Source organism: Oncorhynchus tshawytscha, linkage group LG09 (genome assembly GCF_018296145.1).
Source record: "Oncorhynchus tshawytscha isolate Ot180627B linkage group LG09, Otsh_v2.0, whole genome shotgun sequence".
Taxonomy (NCBI): Eukaryota; Metazoa; Chordata; class Actinopteri; order Salmoniformes; family Salmonidae; genus Oncorhynchus; species Oncorhynchus tshawytscha.
This window is the reverse complement of record NC_056437.1, coordinates 73,209,223-73,230,568: the sequence shown is the minus strand read 5'-3', so window position 1 is coordinate 73,230,568 and position 21,346 is coordinate 73,209,223. Positions and strand designations below refer to the sequence as shown.

Below are 21,346 nucleotides of genomic sequence, written 5' to 3'. Positions count from 1 at the left end.
AACACACGTAACAATCCTCTAGCTGTGTCACATAATGTGTGAGACAGAACACACCTCACCAACCTACAGTGACATCCAAAAGTATTGGGACTTTAGTTGTTGTTTTGGCTCTGTACTCCAGCAAATATCATACCCCCAAGACATGCTAACCTCTCACCATTACAATAACAGGGGAGGTTAGCATTTGTGCGTCTAACTTTCTCACTCGTCAATATTCAAGATTCATTCAGGAATATCAGTAATCATGGTAGCATCCACATTAATGTAGAAGTGTTTAGAAACATATTCTATTCTTATTTACAATCAGTGTCTCAAAATGACAATACATTATTTACCATTCATTTCTATTGGGCACAAAATAATCTGAAACAACCAAAACAAACAGAAAATGCATCGAACAAGTTTAGTGTAGTCATTGCGTGCTAGGAATATGGGACCAAATACTAAACTTTTGACTACCTTAATACACATATAAGTGAATTTGCCCAATACTTTTGGTCCCCTAAAATGGTGGGAACATTTACAAAAAGGGCTGTAATTTCTACACGGTTCACCCGATATGAATGAAAATACCCTCAAATGAAAGCTGACAGTCTGCACTTTAACATTATAGTCATTGCATCATTTCAAATCCAAAGTGGCAAATCCTGACAAAGATCTTCCATTGCTCATGTGTGTCCCACTGCTGAGGTTAAGGCTAGCAGCCAGCCTGTCTAGTTAGAGGCAGAAGAACATGATTCATGCTGATATAGTTGTCACAATAGTTGCTGTGTGATGGTAAGGACTTTGTCTTATGTTACCCCAGACAGATGGTGTTTAGGAGGAGGCCAGAGGGGAGCAGCTATAACCAGGACATCCAATAAACACCTCCTAGATGAGCCTCGGAGTCATCGTTGTAGCATCTCCAGTGTCTAACCTTTAGGATTGCTAATGGGGAGATCAAAAGGAGGGGGGTGTGTGTGTGTGTGTGTGTGTGTGAGGCTTGGGTGATATACTGATTTACACCGTGTCCCGGGGTATTTTGAAATACTTATGGTATGATTGTCAATACAATTGTGCTTTTTTTGGGGGGGGGCACACATCTAAGGCGTGTCAAGTAAATGATATCCAGCTCAGAGCTCCAGCTATGCATTTGGTTTGCTAACTTGTTGGCTAAGTGGCCAGATGTCAGGATTCTGGTTACAGCAGATATATTCAATCCACTCCTAGTTCAAGATCCCTTCTGTCTAAATTGTTTTGTGCGTCCCCCCTAATACCACAGTATGGTACAGAAATGGTATGACAGTATGAACATCTGGATACCACCAGACCTCTAGTGTTAGTGTGTGTGTGTGTTTGCATGTGTGTGTGTGTGGGTGCGCATGTTCATGTGTGGAGTGGATTAGTGCACATCTGTTTGTGGCCGTTTCTGAATATCTGTGTGTTTTCCTATGTGTATATTTTGCTGTAGTATGGAACCCCTCCCAGCAGTGGTAGTGGTGGCTGGTTGTCTCGGCCCCCAGCTGGGTGAGCCTGTGGTGGGGAGAGAATGTGGGGAATTCTGTCTTAACTGCTGGGCTAACTTTAGCTTGACCAGGGCCTTGGCCCGCAGGGAGAGGAGAGGACAAGCCTTCCAGAAGACAGGCCGGGTTTGGCAAAGATTTTGGTCTGGCTGGGTCAAAACAGTCAACCACAGAATATAGCAGGAAGGAAAACAGCATGAACAACATCTGTATACTTGTGCACAATATTCACATATGTGATGCTTACTGTTGTCACGGCTGTTGTATGGAGGAGACCAAGGCGTAGTGGGATATGCATACATTCTTCTTTAATTAAGAAAGAACACTGAACAAACTAACAAAATGTGCAAATAATATGAGATGTGCAGACAGGCAACTAAACATAGAATAAGAACCCACAAATACCTTATGGAAATGGCTACCTAAATATGGTCCCCAATCAGAGACAATGATAAACAGCTGCCTCTGATTGGGAACCAATTCAGGCCACCATAGACATACATATCCCTAGACTTACAAAACCAGTAGATATACAAAAAAAAACAGACAAGACAAAAACTAACATACCCACCCTAGTCACACCCTGACCTAACCAGAATAATAAAGAAAACAGAGATAAGTAAGGTCAGGGCATGACAACTGTTCACAGACAGGGAATATTTAGATGATTCTCCATGAAATTGCATCTTAGGGATAGCCCACTTTTTTTCAATTTTTGTCTAAAATGACATACGCAAGTCTAACTGCCTGTAGCTCAGGACCTGAAGCAAGGATATGCATTTTCTTGATACCATTTCAGAGGAAACACTTTGAAGTTTGTGGAAATTAAAATACAAAGAAAAAAACAACCGTTTAATTTTTTTTCTTCCACCATCTTTGAAATGCAACAGATAGGTCCCAAATCTAGCCATCATATCTAGCCATGGTTGTAATTCTGATGGTGTCCACAAGATGGCAGTAATGTATGTGCAACGTTTCAGATGGAACCTGCTGATTTTGTACGTTTGCCCACTGACAAAGAAATTATCAGTCTATAATTTTTTACATTAGTTCAATTTTTTTTACCCCCTTTTCTCCCCAATCTCGTGGTATCCAATTGAGAGGTGCAGACGTACAACTCCCGTACGGGCTCGGGAGAGACGAAGGTCGAAAGCCATGCGTCCTCCGAAACACAACCCAACCAAGCCACACTGCTTCTTAACACAGCGCGCATCCAACCCGGAAGCCAGCCGCACCAATGTGTCGGAGGAAACACCATGCACCTGGCGACCTTGGTTAGCGCGCACTGCCCCCGGCCCGCCACAGGAGTCACTGGTGCGCGATGAGACAAGGATATCCCTACCGGCCAAACCCTCCCTAACCCGGACGACGCTAGGCCAATTGTGCGTCACCCCACGGACCTCCCGGTCACAGATGGCTGCGACAGAACCTGGGCAGGAATCCAGAGTCTCTGGTGTCACAGCTAGCACTGCGATGCACCCAGGAGGCCCCAGTTTATAATTTTAATGGTAGGTTTATTTGAATAGTGAGAGACAGAATAACAACAACAAAATCCAGAAAAGCGCATGTCAAAAATGTTATAAATGTATTTGCATTTTAATGAGGGAAATAAGTATTTGACCCCTCTGCAAAACATGACAGAAGTCAGACATTTCTTGTAGTTGGCCACCAGGTTTGCACACATCTCAGGAGGGATTTTGTCCCACTCCTCTTTGCAGATCTTCTCCAAGTAATTAAGGTTTTGAGGCTGACGTTTGGCAACTCGAATCTTCAGCTCCCTCCACAGATTTTCTATGAGATTAAGGACTGGAGACTGGCTAGGCCACTTCAGGACCTTAATGTGCTTCTTCTTGAGCCACTCCTTTGTTGCCTTGGCCGTGTGTTTTGGGTCATTGTCATGCTGGAATACCCATCCACGACCCATTTTCAATGCCCTGGCTGAGGGAAGGAGGTTCTCACCCAAGATTTGACGGTACATGGCCCCGTCCATCATCCCTTTGATGCGGTGAAGTTGTCCTGTCCCCTTAGCAGAAAAACACCCCCAAAGCATCATTTTTCCACCTCCATGTTTGGCGGTGGGGATGGTGTTCTTGGGGTTAGAGGCAGCATTCCTCCTCCTCCAAACACGGCGAGTTGAGTTGATGCCAAAGAGCTCCATTTTGGTCTCATCTGACCACAACACTTTCACCCAGTTGTCCTCTGAATCATTCAGATGTTCATTGGTAAACTTCAGACGGGCATGTATATGTGCTTTCTTGAGCAGGGGGACCTTGTGGGCGCTGTAGGATTTCAGTCCTTCACGGTGTAGTGGGTTACCAATTGTTTTCTTGGTGACTATGGTCCCAGCTGCCTTGAGATCATTGACAAGATCCTCCCGTGTAGTTCTGGGCTGATTCCTCACCATTCTCATGATCATTGCAACTCCACGAGGTGAGATCTTGCATGGAGCCCCAGGCCGAGGGAGATTGACAGTTCTTTTGTGTTTCTTCCATTTGCGAATAATCGCATCAACTGTTGTCACCTCCTCACCAAGCTGCTTGGCGATGGTCTTGTGGCCCCTTCCAGCCTTGTGTAGGTCTACAATCGAGTCCCTGACATCCTTGGAGAGCTCTTTGGTCTTGGCCAGGGTGGAGAGTTTGGAATCTGATTGATTGCTTCTGTGGACAGGTGTCTTTTATACAGGTAACAAGCTGAGATTAGGAGCACTCCCTTTAAGAGTGTGCTCCTTATCTCAGCTCGTTACCTATATAAAAGACACCTGGGAGCCAGAAATCTTTCTGAATGAGAGGGGGTCAAATACTTATTATCTTCATTGAAATGCTAATCAATTTATAACATTTTTGATGTGTTTTTCAGATTTTTTTGTTTGTTGTTATTCTGTCTCTCACTGTTCAAATAAACCTACCATTAAAATTATAGACTGATCATTTCTTTGTCAGTGGGCAAACGTACAAAATCAGCAAGGGATCAAATACTTTTTTCCCTCATTGTACATTTGGGCAAATTGTGAAGGAGACATTTACATTACATTTTTCTTTCTTTAATATTTTTTATTTTTTTTTACCCCCTTTCCAATTGTTAGTAGTTACTATCTTGTCTCATCGCTACAACTCCCATACGGGCTTGGGAGAGACAAAGGTCGAAAGCCATGCATCCTCCGAAACACAACCCAACTAAGCCGCACTGCTTCTTAACACAGCGCGCATCCAACCCGGAAGCCAGCCGCACCAATGTGTCAGAGGAAACAGTGTGCACCAGGCGACCTGGGGCGTGTACTGTGCCCACCACAGGAGTCGCTAGTGCACAATGAGACAAGGATATCCCTACCGGCCAAACCCTCCCTAACCCAGACGACGCTAGGCCAATTGTGCGTCGCCCCACGGACCTCCCAGTCGCGGCTGGCTGCGACAGAACCTGGGCGCGAACCCAGAGTCTCTGATGGCACAGCTAGCACTGCGATGCAGTGCCCTAGACCACTGCGCCACCCGGGAGGCCCCTACATTGCATTTCTCTGCAAGAATATCGTCAAATCTGTATACTTGGACTTTGATTTAGCTTTTCCAGTATTAGTAGCCACTTTGTAAGTTCAACATTTGCAAAACACCCACTTTTCATATCTTCATAACTCTCCATATTATTGTCATTTTTGTCCAAAGGGAAAGGCTTGCTGTCACACAAGGTTAGCAGCAACATTTTGCAAAATATACGTGGTTTCCATACTCCCATAAAGCCCAGCTCATTGGCTATCTAGCTAGCTTTGTTTGACCCCGATTGGTGCTTATTTACAGTCAATCAAGTGAAGACCGCCCGTGTCATTGACGCGCCATGAAGGCGTCGCTCTCTGACCAAATTTGGTGTCCTATAAGATATACTACACTCCTAATGATATAGTGAAATCTGGTTACGTTCTAGGATCTCTGAGGAAGAAATATGAATGTGATTTGACTGGTTGAAACAGCGTTAAAGGTTACATTTTCACAGACTCCTTTCTTTGCAAATTGAACGAGTGGAAATACAAAATAGATCGCGCCATATGGACCTTTTTATAATATGAAAAAGGATTTTATCTAACAAAACTACACTTCATGTTATCTCTGGGACCCGTTGGATGATAAATCAGAGCAAGATTTCAGAATGTAAGTACACATTTCACCTTCAGAGGTGAATTTATCAAACCTATCGCGGTGAAAAAGGTGTTTTGTTGTTAGGAGCTCTCCTCAAACAATAGCATGGCATTTCTTTTTTGCAGTAATAGCTACTGTAAATTGGACAATGCAGTTATATTAACAAGAATTTAAGCTTTCAGCCGATATAAGACACTTATATGTACCGACATTTATTGTTTCTCTAAAATCTGCGTTCGTGACACACGGCGCTGCATGATTTACAACGGCCTTTCCCTATTAATATGGCTGCTGTCCCTGTACAGGGATCAACATCAGCGGAAATTTCAGAGTGACAACTAATAGTACTCGATACAACTCAAACTTTCAACACACATGCAGGGTACTCAATTAAAGCTACACTCGTTGTGAATCTAGCCAACATGTCAGATTTTTAAAATGCTTTTCGGCGAAAGCATGAGAAGCTATTATCTGATAGCATGCAACCCCCCGAAATACCTAAAGGGGACGTAAACAAAAGAATTAGCGTAGCCGGCGCTACACAAAACGCAGAAATAAAATATAAATCATTCATTACCTTTGACGAGCTTCTTTGTTGGCACTCCTATATGTCCCATAAACATCACAATTGGGTCTTTTTTTTCGATTAAATCCGTCCATGTATACCCAAAATGTCCATTTATGAAGCCCGTCTGATCCAGGAAAAAAATGCTTTTCCAATACGCAACGTCATTTTTTTAAATTAAAAAAGTTGCCTATAAACTTTGACAAAACACTTCAAACTACTTTTGTAATCCAACTTTAGGTATTAGTAAATGTTAATAATCGATCAAATTGATCACGGGCGATCTGTATTCAATAGCAGCAAGTCTTGAAATCATGGTCCATATTCTCTCTTTCATAACTTCCACCGGTGTACTCGATGACAGGAAGTGCCTATTTCTCATTTCACCAAGGATTAACTTCAACCCAATTGCCAAGACTGGCGACATCATGTGGAAGCTGTAGGAACTGTAAACTGGGCCCTATCTATTTTCCCTTGCCATAGACAATACAGAGACTGGCGGAGGGATATTTCTTTTGTGTTTTTTTGTGAACAGTTTTCCTTGGGATTTTGCCTGCTACACACGTTCTGCTATAGTCACAGACATGATTTAACCAGTGAAACTTCAGAGTGTTTTCTATCCACACATACTAATCATATGCATATACTATATTCCTGGCATGAGTAGCAGGACGTTGAAATTTTGCGCGATTTTTAACAAAAAGCTGGAAAAATTCACAGCCTCTTTTTGAGTGCTGTGTGGGCGTTGAGGTTGTTTCTGGGGTCGTTAGTCTCAGCTGTCTCAACCAGGTCAACGTGTCTCTCTCTTCTCCTTCACTATGCTAATACATCGATACACTGCTATACACATACTGTATGCAGAACATGTAGCCTGTGTACACATATGCTGTCCTACACTGTTTATTACACATGATCTCTCTCCGGGGCCGGTCCTGGCCATTCTGCCGCCCTAGGTGAGACAAAATAGCATTGAAAAGACATATAAAATACGTATTTTCCGGACGTTGAAATCAGGTTCATGTTCGGTTCTGAATGAAAGTTGAATCGACGTTTATGATTGGTTCAAATTTGGTCTGTGGACGTGGAAATTAAGGCCGGTCCGGACTGCACCAAAAAAATACCTTCAATCCAGACAGGTCCAAAAAAAGACATCCAAAAGATGTCGGTGTTGGTTCGTGCTTACTGGAGTGTAAACCTTCGTGCTTACTGGGGTGTAAACCTTCGTGCTTACTGGTGTGTAACCTTCGTGCTTACTGGGGTGTAACCTTCGTGCTTACTGGGGTGTAACCTTCGTGCTTACTGGGGTGTAACCTTCGTGCTTACTGGGGTGTAACCTACCATGTCGACCCACAAAGGAATTTTATGAATGCCCATCCATGTGGTAGGCCCACTATTTGTAAAACAGGCTGTTGCATTGGCTTTATTAGTCATGCTTCCTGTGACTAATCAATCTGGGTTTTAAGCTGTGAATATCAGCTTCCCAACTTCATCAGGAGGAGTTATCCTGAGCCCATGTGTTTACACAGCTTGAACTGCAGAAGTCTTTTCTTTTCCGCTATGATCAGCTCGTAAAAACATGACATATACAAACTTGAAACCACTGATCTTGACAATTTAGCCCACGGGATGAAACTCCTGGACAGCAGTTGTGAGTAGCCTGATTGTCCATTCCGTATTGTCCATTCCGTATTGTCCATTCCGTATTGTCCATTCCGTATTGTCCATTCCGTATTGTCCATTCCGTATTATCCATTCCGTATTGTCCATTCCGTATTGTCCATTCCGTATTGTCCATTCCGTATTGTCCATTCCGTATTGTCCATTCCGTATTGTCCATTCCGTATTGTCCATTCCGTATTGTCCATTCCGTATTGTCCATTCCGTATTGTCCATTCCGTATTGTCCATTCCGTATTGTCCATTCCGTATTGTCCATTCCGTATTATCCATTCCGTATTATCCATTCCGTATTGTCCATTCCGTATTGTCCATTCCGTATTGTCCATTCCGTATTATCCATTCCGTATTGTCCATTCCGTATTATCCATTCCGTATTATCCATTCCGTATTGTCCATTCCGTATTGTCCATTCCGTATTATCCATTCCGTATTGTCCATTCCGTATTGTCCATTCCGTATTGTCCATTCCGTATTGTCCATTCCGTATTGTCCATTCCGTATTGTCCATTCCGTATTGTCCATTCCGTATTGTCCATTCCGTATTGTCCATTTCACTTTGACCTGTCCTGGTTTTAGGACGTGTTGTTTTGTTAACGTGTCAGAGCATTTTTGATTTGATTTGGCGCCGTTGAGGTTTGGCTATTTGATCGGAGAAACCGGCATGATGTAAAAAAAAAAGTCTCTCATTATTACATTGTAGTACATTTTATCTCCAGCCAGGCTACACTGTATGCTCTTTCAACCACAAGCAATATCTGTTACATGATTTATGTTAGATCATTTTTGGACGGAACGTTGGTGGAGCGCCGCAGCGATGCATCTCTCCAACAGCACCCTGGAGAGCCGTGCTGGGAATGGACAAGATAAATATTTTGCGCCCCTGCCTTCGACAAGGTTGGCACTGCTTATCACAGGGCGGCATCAGCGCTCACCTAAAAAGCCCAAATGCCACTGGTTGAGAGAAATTGTTTTTTTTTTGGGGGGGGGCAAAATTATGTGAGGTTTTATGTGTTGTTGTTGAAGGAGCGTCTCAGTCAGTTTAGCTCAGAAAAATGCAGCCTTGGTCAATCTGCTGCCATAGGTGGCCATCTAATGTCGCTCGCTCTCTCATACAAACACTGGCATGCGCACAAGCACACATATACAAACACACCGGAGGAGGCTGGTGGGAAGACCTATAGGAGGACTGCGGTGGCTGTCGATGACGTTTAAGACGAGGCAGGATGATAATTGTTTTATGGACATGGCCTTATTTCTGTTACAGCATATTGGAGGACTGTCATTCATATTCCCATTCACCCAGCTCAATGTAACATCGAAAGATTTAGGCTACTACATGATGCTATCATTTTCCCTGTACCCATCAGGAGGTTGCTACAACTTACACTCTTAGAAAAATAGAGTTTGTTGACTGTCCACATAGGAGACCCCTTCTTGGTTCTAGGTAGAACCCTTTTTGGTTCCAAGGAAAACTCTTTTGGATTAAATGTAGAGCCCTTTGTGAAAATGGTTATACCTTGAACCTAAAAGGGTTCTAGATAGCACCTTTTTTTCTAAGAGTGTAGCCTACGAATTAATGTTTACAGTGTAGGTGCACAGGTTGAGAGAATATTCAGTAATCAAGGTGACAGAGTGTGGCACATTCAATACCGCCTTGCACACTCTTGCCTGTATCTAGCTGATTTAGAGTGTAATCATTAGTCCAACAGTTGCAAACAAGAGTTTCGATTGGACAAATTCCGATGTTTACCCCTATTTTGTTCTGTTTGCTTCCACTTAAAAAACGTTTTTCAACAGAATCAGCATAATGAATACACCCCTGATCACACGTAAACACAGTTCCCCTTCATAGCAGCCACATACAAACAGCTCATTGAATATATAATTCCTTCTCACAACTATCTACGCTCTCGCCCCCTCTCACATTTTCCCTTAGCGTGTGGACTTTGGTGCACAACACATCAGCTGTCTGTGACCAAGCCAAACCTTCATATCATGACTGCTAACTGCACACAGCCTACATCGTTGTCACGTCATAGTCAACATAGCTACTACAACTAACACTTTAGTAAAACTGATACAATCATTCAGTACAGTGTACAGTCAGCAGAAAGCAGTTTAGCAGTTACACTGGATGGCCCGGTGGCAATGAATTAATATACCCAAAAGGTTACCTTGACTTGGAAGAGTTCCAGTGTTGGATAGCCATAGCTATCCAACACTCTCTGTTTGAGCCGGGTGTTTCAAATCAAATCAAATCAAATTGTATTGGTCACATACACATGGTTAGTAGATGTTAATGAGAGTGTAGCGAAATGCTTGTGCTTCTAGTTCTGACAATGCAGTAATATCTAACAAGTAATCTAACAAATTCACAACAACTACCTTATACACAGAAATGTAAAGGGATGAATAAGAATATGTACATATAAATATATGGATGAGCGATGATCATGCGGCATAGGCTAGATGCAGTAGATGTATAGAATACAGTATATACATATGAGATGAGTAATGTAGAATATATAAACATTAACAAGTGGTGTTATTTAAGGTGACTAGTGATACCATTATAACGTCTATTTATTAACGTGGCCAGAGATTTGAGTCTGTATGTTGGCAGCAGCTTCTCTATGTTAGTGATGGCTGTTTAACAGTCTGATGGCCTAGAGATAGTTTTTCAGTCTCTCAGTCCCAGCTTTGATGCACTTGTACTGACCTCGCCTTCTGGATAATAGCGGGGTGAACAGGCAGTGGCTCGGGTGGTTGCTGTCCTTGATGATCTTTTTGGCCTTCCTGTGACATCGGGTGTTGTAGGTGTCCTGGAGGGCAGGTCGTTTGCCCCCAGTGATGTGTTGTGCAGACCGCACTACCCTCTGGGTTTGAGGGTGGTGCAGTTGCTGTACAGCGGTCATACAGTTTGAGTAGGCTGAACTAGCTAACTGCATTAGATTCTAGCTAAGTAAGTGAAAGTGAAAGTGAAAAAAATATACTGTGAAATATTTCTGCCCAACACACACACACCTACCTCCTAAGGGATGAGTCAAGCCCTTAAACTAGACGTGATCATTCATAGGGATTCAGATCCAAGAGTGATTTGTCTCCTCTCTCTGTCTCTCTATCTGTCTTTCTCTCTCTCTCTCTCTGTTGTTTTTTTTTTCTCTCTCTCTCTCTCTCTCTCTCTCTCTCTCTCTCTCTCTCCTCCTTAATTTTGGAAGAAATGAATTTGCTCAAAACTGTTTAACTATCGTCTTTCTCTTTGAGTCAACTACTCACCATATTTGATGCACTGCAGTGCTAGCTAGCTGTAGCTTATGCTTTCACTACTTTGATTGAGTGGACAACATGTCAGTTCATGCTGCAAGAGCACTGATAGATTTGAGGATGTCCTCTGGAAGTTGTCATAATTACTGTGTAAGTCTATGGAAGGGGATGAAAACCATGAGGCTCCTAGGTTTTTGTATTGATGTCAATGTACCCAGAGGAGGATGGATGCTAGCTGTCCTCTGGCTACACCATGGTGCTACATCACAGAGTGCTGTTGATGCTACTGTAGACCTTCATTGCAAAACAGTGTGTTTTAATCAATTATTTGGTGACGTGAATATATTTAGTGTAGTTTTATCTAAAAAGGATAACTTTTTTAAATGTTTCACTATTTTTATATTTATGAAATTTCCTGAGGAGGATGGTCCTCCCCTTCTTCCACTGAGGAGCCTCCACTGGAGGATGAGCTCATTGTTATGGCTGGAACGGAGTCAAACATGTAGTTTCCATATGTTCAATGAGTTTGATACCATTCCAGTAATTCCATTCCAGCCCTTACAACGAGCCCATTCTCCTATAGCTCCGCCCACCAGCCTCCTCTGACACACACTCACACACAGTTTAAAACGTACTCAAATACAAACGCACACAAAAGCCACAGCTCTCCTGAGGGCTTGTATACCGGTGCCGGAGACTTCTATCAGTCTGAGAGAGGTAGAGAGAGCGAGGGAGGGAGAAACAGACAGAGAGAGAGAGGAGGAGGAAAGAAAGGTAAACTGCTTGGCTGGCTGTGTGCGTGGTTAGAATTCCTAATGAACATGTTTGTGAGTTTGACTGAGGAGCAGGCACCAGCAGCAGCAGACTAAGGGGATAGAGTCCTGCTCTGTGGCCCAGCCAGAGAGACTGATCCTGGGGGAGAGTGGGGACAGAGCCTCAGCCTGTCTGGTGGTAACAAGATATTCCCCCTAACAGCCTGGTGATCATCATGGTGTCTCAGTTGATAGTGGGCTGTGATTGATGAATGATGTGAAAGTGAGTAATGAGAAAGATTGTTTTGCAGATTAGAATGGAAGTTGTCTCACACACACACACACACACACACACACACACACACACACACACACACACACACACACACACACACACACACACACACACACACACACACACTCCCAGTCAACATTCAGTGCATTGATACAATCAGAAAGATGCTGTTTGAATTTCCTGCTGTGTAACGGTCGGTTGGCTTGCATACACACACACAGGCTGAGCAACTGTGAGTGGCCCGACTTTCACTGAGCCAAATGACATCTGTAAACAGAGATCAGAAACAGAGCATCAATTCATGTGGGACTGCTTTTTTATTGACTTTGGGTCGCCAGGCAACAAACACAAACTGTCGCTCTCTGTTTCACCTCCCAACTATCCTCTAGCATTAACATGAGTTATTTCTCTTTCAACAAGGACTGAACAGAGTTACCTGTGATAATTATTACTATGCTCATTAGAGGAGCGTATGCTTGGCATACCAGTGTTACACCGGGAGAGCACAGAGACTGCAGACATCACACACCTCAGGCCTGTTACAGACGAGCTGGAATGACAACACGCCTCAGGCCTGCAATCCGTAGTTGAAACAATGACAAAGAATGTGCCTCCCTGTTTCGGTAAAAAGTTGAGGGATGGGGCTGGAGAAATGTTAACAATTCTCATAGACAGCGCTATGTATGAAAGGACTGACCATCCATGATATCAAAATTATAGTTTTAACAATGTTTTGAGGCCATATAGTGTTTGTTTACAAACATTGGAGTGAAACAAGCTTGTATTCTGGCTTCTGATGGGGTACGACTGTTGAACTAAGCTGATGACGCATTTACAGTATAAGTTCTATTCTTTAAGAATAAATTAGTACATATCATTCATTTATAAGTTATATTCTGTAAGAATCAATGTAAACATATCATTAATTTATAAGTTATATTCTGTAAGACTCAATGGGTACATATCATTCATTTTTAAGTCCGCGAAAATGAATGCAGATTGCCACTTTAAGAGTCTGCTTCCCATAGCAGAGTCACCTCCTCATCCTTATTGAAATGTCTTCCTTAAACATCACACGTGGTTATTATCTGGCTCTAGTCTAACACAAGCAGCAGTGGATGCTAAATGGACAGGACTGTTAAATGTCAACTATTGACATGGCTGGTAGAGGATGGGAGACAGGCAGGTGGGGTGGCATGGTGCTTATGTGGAGACATTCTCATGTTTCTCCAGCTAATATGACTCTTGTATGCAAGCGTGTGTGAGGGGGTGGGGGTGTGTGTGTGAGGGGGGTGGGGGTGCTTGTGTGTGTCTCTCTGTAGGCAGGAATTGTTGTTTTTATTTGTAGTTGAGGTCACCCTAAGTGTTTTGGGCAAAGGGGGTGTGTCTGGCTGGTTGTTTTTGGCGGTGTCTGAATGGATGTGTTTGTGATGTTTGCTGAATTGCGTACTACTTACTACTTATTCATGCAGAAGCGAAGTGGAGGTCAAACGTTTCTATTTGTGAGAGTGTGTGTAGTAGGGTGTGTTCACCATGTTCTCCGTGCTCTCTGCTCTCCTCAGGGTAATTTAAGAGGTGCTGACATGCCTCCTGTGTTTGTGTGGGTCTACTTGGAGGCCGGGTTTTGATTGCACCAGGCAGGAAGGGCCTGTGCCCCTACTCCATGCCCAGAGAGGGGAGCCTTGGGCTGGATGTGGGGAGGGCTACTCCTCCCTCCTCCTTCTCCAGGGTGGTAGTATTTCAGGCTCACTGGACAGCAGGGACAGGCTCGTAAATAGAGGTTTAATTGCTGAGCCGCTATGCCGGGTGAGCCCGGGTCATTCAGCGAGAGATCAGCTCCGTGATAGATGATCGCTAGGAGGGGGGGCATGCCACAAAGCGGAAGCAGTGTATGTCAATGCTGGCACTGCCCGTTCTCCCCCTGCCACCCTCTGCCCCTCAGCCAGCATTCATCCCTCTCTACACAGCAGGCGCAACAGCCTCACACACTGCATAGGGCTGCAGTAAGAACTTCGGGCCTCTCCTGCCTAATATCTCACACTGAAACAAATGTCTTTGGTCCTTGAGGGCCACCACCCAGTAGATTATTTTTAGGGGCCACAGATTGTGTTAGAGCTGCCCTCTAACATTCAGCTGTTGGAGGTGTTCAGTGTTCAGGGATCACCCACTTGTCTTCCTACTCCTATTCTTCTTGCATGGTCATGTTAGCAGGAGTAGATGGTGTGGGAAAGAATGTTAGAGGGCAGCTCTAACACAATCTGTGGCCCCTGAAAATAATCTACTGGGTGGTGGCCCTCAAGGAACAAAGACATTTGTTTCAGTGTGAGATATTAGGCAGGAGAGGCCCGAAGATGTTCTTACTGCAGCCCTATGCAGTGTGTGAGGCTGTAGCGCCTGCTGTGTAGAGAGGGATGAATGCTGGCTGAGGGGCAGAGGGTGGCAGGGGGAGAACGGGCAGTGCCAGCCTTGACATACACTGCTTCCGCTTTGTGGCATGGTGTGGAAAAGACTGTACTGTACCATGTGTTTATGAATGAATAATGTATAGCTTTTTTAAGTCTTTTTTTTTCAATGGAGTGAGGGATGCTTGGTAGTTTGGCAGGGGGTGTTTGGGTCGTGTGGTATAAGGACCCTTTATTGGCTGCCTGGAATGGGCAACACTCAAAGCGTTTTGAGAAAACATCTGATGGAGTCTGAGTGCTCCCAGACTGGCAATGTGAATAGCAGCTTTCATACCTCCTCTAATGTGTGTGTGTGTGTGTGTGTGCGCGCGTGTGCGATGTATGTGAGAGCGGGGGAAGGGGAAGTGTGTGTGTGTTTTAGAGGTTTAAGTGTGTATGTCTCCAAGGATTGGGTGTGTGTGTGAGTGGTTTGTGGGTATCCAGTACATAAATACATCTAGGCGTAGGCAGCAGGCTTTCAGGGGGCTTTTCACATGTTGACGTCTCAATCCATCGAAGGGATTCTATAGAGCTGCCTTTTCATGTATTTATGGCAGGAGAGAGTAGGAGGGGAGGGAATAAACAAACACAGGTCTTTTCTCTCTCTGTGTGGATCTAGTCTGAAGGAGAGAACATCCCCCCTCACGTGTACCATAAGTGTTGAGATGTGTTCAGGCAGCCTTTTTAAATCACATAGCATTTATCTGTCTGGGAAATTCCTTTTTCTGTTCTGTTTTTCTGATATAATTATTCACTAGAGCCAAAAGGGTTCGCACCCCTTTCATAGGACAGTTTGTGTTGTGTTTCTGTAACGATTGGTACAATGCACTGGTCTTACAAATGCCTCAGACTTAACTCATACAAGGCCAGATGTACCAATACTTACTACCTGTGCTAAGTTTGCACCTGCTATTTTTAACAGGGAACGGATTACATAAAAACCATGCAAAAAAAGTGTCCCACTGGGCACAATCAGTTCAACGTCTAGTTTTACATTTACATTTGGTTGAGTTGTCAAGTAAAGTGAATTCAACATGTAATCAACCAACATTTTTTTCTCTGCCATTGGATTTAGGTCAAAAGGTCAAATAATTGTTGAAAAAATATGAAATTCCCTTACGTTGATTACTTTCTGAAAATCCGGTCAGTTTTCTACCTTGATTCAACGACATCACATGTAATTTTGGGGTTGAAATGACTAGGTCATCACATTTAATTTTGGGTTGAAATGACTAGGTCATCACACTTCATTTTGGGGTTGAAATTACTTCGAAACGATGTTGATTCAACCATTTTTTTGCCCTTATTTGCTCCTATCTCATTCCTTAGCACAGAGTGGACAGACAGTGGTACAGAGTCAGACAGACTACAGACAGACCTACTGTTAGAGCCTTTGTTATAGCAGGCTAGCACAGCAAGCAGGCGTGTAGTCACTCTGAGTGAAGCAGCTTGACTGATAGACAGCGCAGCATGCTCCTCAGATAATCAGAGCGTAGCACTCTGTCTCCCCCCAGTGGTGCCGTACTGAACTGCACGGCCTCCTATGTTGTTATACAATCTATGATTAGTAGGGGATTGGGTAGTCCATAGGTAGTGAGTGTTCATGTGGGTGTGTATGGGTGTCTGTGTGTGGGGATGTACATTGAGTAGACAAAACATTAAGAACACCACCCTTTTGCCCTCAGAACAGCCTCAATTCGTCCGGGCATGGACTCTACAAGGTGTTGAAAGGGTTAAACAGGGATACTGCCTCATATTGACTCCAATGCTTCCTATAGTTCTGTGAAGTTGGCTGGATGTCCGTTAGTCGTTGTGCCGTTCTTGACACACACAGGAAACTGTTGAGCATGAAAAACCCAGCAGCATTGCAGTCCTTGACACACTCAAACCGGTGCGCCTGTCACCTACTACCATACCCCGTTCAAAGGCACTTAAATATTTTGTAATCCTCATTCACCTCTGAATGGCACACACACACAAAGTCTCAACTGTCTCAAGGCTTAAAAATCGTTCTTTAACCTGTCTCTCCTTCATCTAGACTGATTTTGAAGTGGATTTAACAAGTGACATCAATAAGGGATCATAGCTTTCACCTGGATTCACCTGGTCAGTCTGTGTTATGGAAAGAGCAGGTGTTCTTCATGTTTTGTACACTCAATGTATGTCTCTTCGAGGGTGTGTGGGTACTGACAGCCAGGGCTTTACTTCAGACAGGCCTAGGATCAGATGCCTCACCCACCTACACCGAACCGTCTGAATCAGAGTTCTTATTGCGCCCCTGTCTTTTATGGGCTATTGGCTTTAACAGGGGGGCTTTGTGCAGAGGCACAGAGGGCAGGGGAGAATCATATCGGGAGGGCTCCATTGTTCCCAGCACACGTCTGTGCTCTAACACACTGTTATAGCACTGTGACACTGGGCACCTCAGACTCACAGAGCACTGCCTCTCTAATCCACTGGCGCTGGACATAAGCCTGGGACTGGCCCTGATCCTTCACCTCTGACCTCTTACCCCCGCTGGTCTGTTCTCGGCACCTTCTCTCTCATCCTTTCTGGTGTGTCTCATCTCGATCCCTTCTCTTTCTCCTCTCCTCTCTTTCTACATTTCAACTCTTCACCGTGCCATTGCAGTGAATGGGAATGTGTTCCCCGTCAAGTTACATGTCAAAAGAGAAGGTTAACGGCACCATAAGTAACAGATCCTTCTCTCCTCTCCCAGGAAGGAAGCGTCCGTTCAGCCCACCCTCAGTGTTAGAGATGGAGGAGGACAGGAGCGGGTTAGGAGTGGGGATGGGGTTGACTGTGGACAGCGAGGTGTGCTGTGACCCCCAGGAGGATGGTGTAGTCCTGGGGGAGCAGCCAGGACCAGTTGGGGGCGCCCTGCCCTCGTCTGACCACAGCAGGCCCAAGAGGGAGAGGAAACAGCGCAGTTACACAGTGTGTGACGTGTGTAACATCCAGCTCAACTCCCCAGCCCAGGCCCAGATACACTACAACGGCAAGTCTCACCAGAAGAGACTCAAACAGATGAGCAACGGGAAGGTCCAGCACGGCAACACAGGTAGGACACCCCACCCACTTTCTGCGCTACTCTGCAGCTGTACCCTACTCTACCCCTACACTGTTCGAAAAAAAGGCTCTGGTTCTGTGGCTGTCCCCATAGGGTAACTCTTTTCAGTTCCAGGTAGAACTCTTTTGGGTTCAATATATAACCCCTGTGGAAAGGGGTTCTACCTGGAACCAAAATAGGTTCTTCGAAGGGTTCTCCTTTGAGAACCCACAGCCGAAGAACCATTTTTGATTCAAGATCGAAAACTTTTTTTCTAAGCGTGTACAGTACCCTACTCCACTATAACACTCTGAGGCGGCTCACCTCTGTACTCCCTTACCAGCCGAGGAGAGAAATGATAGTGTGCACACTTTTGACAAAGTGTGAATATGAGTTCTACCCCCCAATGACACGTCAAGCTGCATTATATAACCTAGTAAGGTGCATCGGTACTCTGTTGTACCTGTTTCATCATACGTTCAGTACAGTCAGTACATTTCTAAGAGGACGCTGTGATAATGAGTATGACATGTGAACATGGAGAGCTGCTACAGATGTAGGATCTTAATTTGATCGCCCTGTTGCAGGAGAACTTTCCTGCAATGCAGGAATTGTATTTCAGGTTTAAAAAAGGTTTCTGACGTTTGTAATTCCCACATTGAAATTTCAGACATGAGTTTCCTTTCAAAACAATAATAAATAAACCCCTACAAAAATGTTGATTCATAATAATCCACATAATAATTCACATTTCCTGTTGCTGCAGGATTATTTTCCTAAACTGGCTCAACCTGTATAGCTGTGTATGGAAGTGTGTATAGTGTAGAAGTGTGTATGGAAGTGTGTATAGTGTAGAAGTGTGTATGGAACTGTGTATAGTGTAGAAGTGTGTATGGAAGTGTGTATAGTGTAGAAGTGTGTATGGAAGTGTGTATAGTGTAGAAGTGTGTATGGAAGTGTGTATAGTGTAGAAGTGTGTATGGAAGTGTGTATAGTGTAGAAGTGTGTATGGAAGTGTGTATAGTGTAGAAGTGTGTATGGCGCTATATAGTCTTCCTTAGCCTGAGGCTGGACACAGAGGGAGGAGAACAAAGCTGAGTTAAGTCATTAATTGGCTGACTAATTAATTGCTGGTTACTTTAGATCGTTCTGGTCCCTGCTCACTCCGGGGTAGCTACAGCAGTGGCTGCAGTGAAGGTGCAGGTTTTCCCCGTAGATTTGAATATATAGTGAAACTGGCTACATGTTCAGAGGTGAGTCCTTTCTGTCTCCCACTCTCTCTTTACTTGTAACCCTCCTACGCAGCTCGAAAACACGCTCACCAACCTGGAGAATCTGCTTCCAAACACTCATCACTCACTCTTGAATACTCTCTCTCTCTCTCTTTCTCTCTCACACACATGCACACACATCTCCGCATGAAAACTAGTCTGACCCACTTCAGGTGCAGAAATCTCATACAAACAGCACATAATTACATAGCAACGGAGAGCACGGCAACGCTTGCCATGGCCACAGATTATTTGGCCCTGATTGGCTGCTGGCAGGCTGCTGTAGGCATGGTGGTGCAGTGTGTTTCTACTCCAACCCTGTAGGGGGCAGCAGTGGGGCCAGACCTCCCTTGAGATTGCCTGGGGAACCATGGAACATCTGACTCAGCACTACAGGAAAGTACGCAAACAGTCAATAGTCATCCGCTTAGGTCGTTCAGATAACTGGCTTTGGCAGTTAGTATACACCTGTGATGGCTGTGTGTTAACACAATGTAGCAGCAGTAATCTGGGAAGCAGAGAGATCACGATACACACATACAAACATACCACCTCTCTCTTCTCCCATCTCTCTCTTACTCTCACTCTCTCCTTTCCCTTCTCACCCTCCCTTCACCCTCCCTCTCTCCTCTCCCCCCCTCTCTCTCTCCTCTCCCCCTCTCTCTCTCTCACCCTCCACCTTCCCTCTCTCCCCCTCCCTCTCTGTAGTCACACAAGGAATAGTCGGCTTAGTAATGCAGCCATGCTGCCTGCAGGTGTGTTGCTCCTGTGGACTTCCTTCTTTGCAGTCCTTCCAACTGTCCTCCTTTCCCTTTCCTGATTGCTTCAGTGAGCCAGCACGCAGAGCCCAGCCCAGTGCCTTGTGGCCAGTCAGTCTTTAAGAAGGATGGGCAGAATGAGGCCTGACGTGGCCACTGACCGTCACTGTCTAAGACCTGGGTCAGCTAGGGCATGGTCTGACTCAGACCAACACACACACACACACACACATGCATGCACGCAGGCTTTGTCCCCAGCACCCTGGCACAGCTTCGGCAGCAGAGAGAGATTGGGTGAGAGAGAGAAGGGATGGGAGTGTGTGTGGTGTACGGTGCAGATTCCCTCTGACACACAGTCACAATCATGCAGCCTTATCTGTGCTCACCTTCTGCTGACTCCCACAGGCCCACGGCCTCAGCTCACACACACACACACACACACACACACACACACACACACACACACACACACACACACACACATTGCAAACATGTGTGGATGTTTGCAATCTGTGTGGATGTTGAAGGGTGTGTGATTTTCAGTATGTAAATGTATATTCCTGTGTGTGTGTGTGTGTGTGTGTGCCTCCCAAAGAATCCTCTCCATGTCAGCTTGTGTTAGTTACCCTTCCTCTCTGCTTCACTGAACTGACAGAGGGTCCAGGCTTTTCTTCTCTCTCTCTCTCTCTCTTGTTCTCTCTCTCTCTTACACACACAACCTCTCTCTCTCTCTCTCTCTCTCTCTCTCTCTCTCTCTCTCTTGTTCTCTCTCTCTCTCTTACACACACAACCTCTCTCTCTCTCTCTCTCTCTCTTGTTCTCTCTCTCTCTCTTACACACACAACCTCTCTCTCTCTCTCTCTCTCTCTCTCTTGTTCTCTCTCTCTCTCTTACACACACAACCTCTCTCTCTCTCTCTCTTGTTCTCTCTCTCTCTTACACACACAACCTCTCTCTCTCTCTCTCTCTCTCTCTCTTGTTCTCTCTCTCTCTTACACACACAGCCTCTCTCTCTCTCTCTCTCTCTCTCTCTCTCTTGTTCTCTCTCTCTCTTACACACACAACCTCTCTCTCTCTCTCTCTCTTGTTCTCTCTCTCTCTCTCTTACACACACAACCTCTCTCTCTCTCTCTTACACACACAACCTCTCTCTCTCTCTCTCTCTCTCTCTCTTGTTCTCTCTCTCTCTTACACACACAACCTCTCTCTCTCTCTCTAAACCCCAACACATGGTGATGGGCAACCACAGTGAATCGAAAAAGGCTTTCATTTCTAATTCAGCTGTATATGATGATACAGCTTTACTTAGCACATATAGGAATAATGCATCGTTGGTTGTTTATAAGCAAGTATAAGCCCCTACTGTGTCTTCTAAATCAATTGAAATGTGTTATTTCGCTTTACATATTCTAAATGGCTACTATACTTTTTACGTTCCGTGGTCCTTTTGTGGTCATTTCCAAACCTCTTCAAACTACTCCTATAACAAAATAACAACTGAGAAACACATGATGCCAAAACAAGTATTATTTATTAGAAAATATGATATGTAGACGAACAATGTCCTGTATGGGCACGTTATTCCTGTATGGGCACGTTATTCCTGTATGGGCACGTTATTCCTGTATGGGCACGTTATTCCTGTA

General features: G+C 44.5%; 1 protein-coding gene across 1 annotated transcript in view; it reads left to right on the top strand.

Annotated features, from left to right (window-relative positions):
• Positions 1-21,346, top strand: part of znf385c (zinc finger protein 385C) — a 251,067-nt gene that overhangs the window by 101,593 nt on the left and 128,128 nt on the right. The window contains exon 2 of the mRNA XM_042327387.1: positions 17,342-17,683. Within this exon, the coding sequence (XP_042183321.1) occupies positions 17,342-17,683 (342 nt within the window). The remainder of the gene's footprint in view (positions 1-17,341; positions 17,684-21,346) is intronic.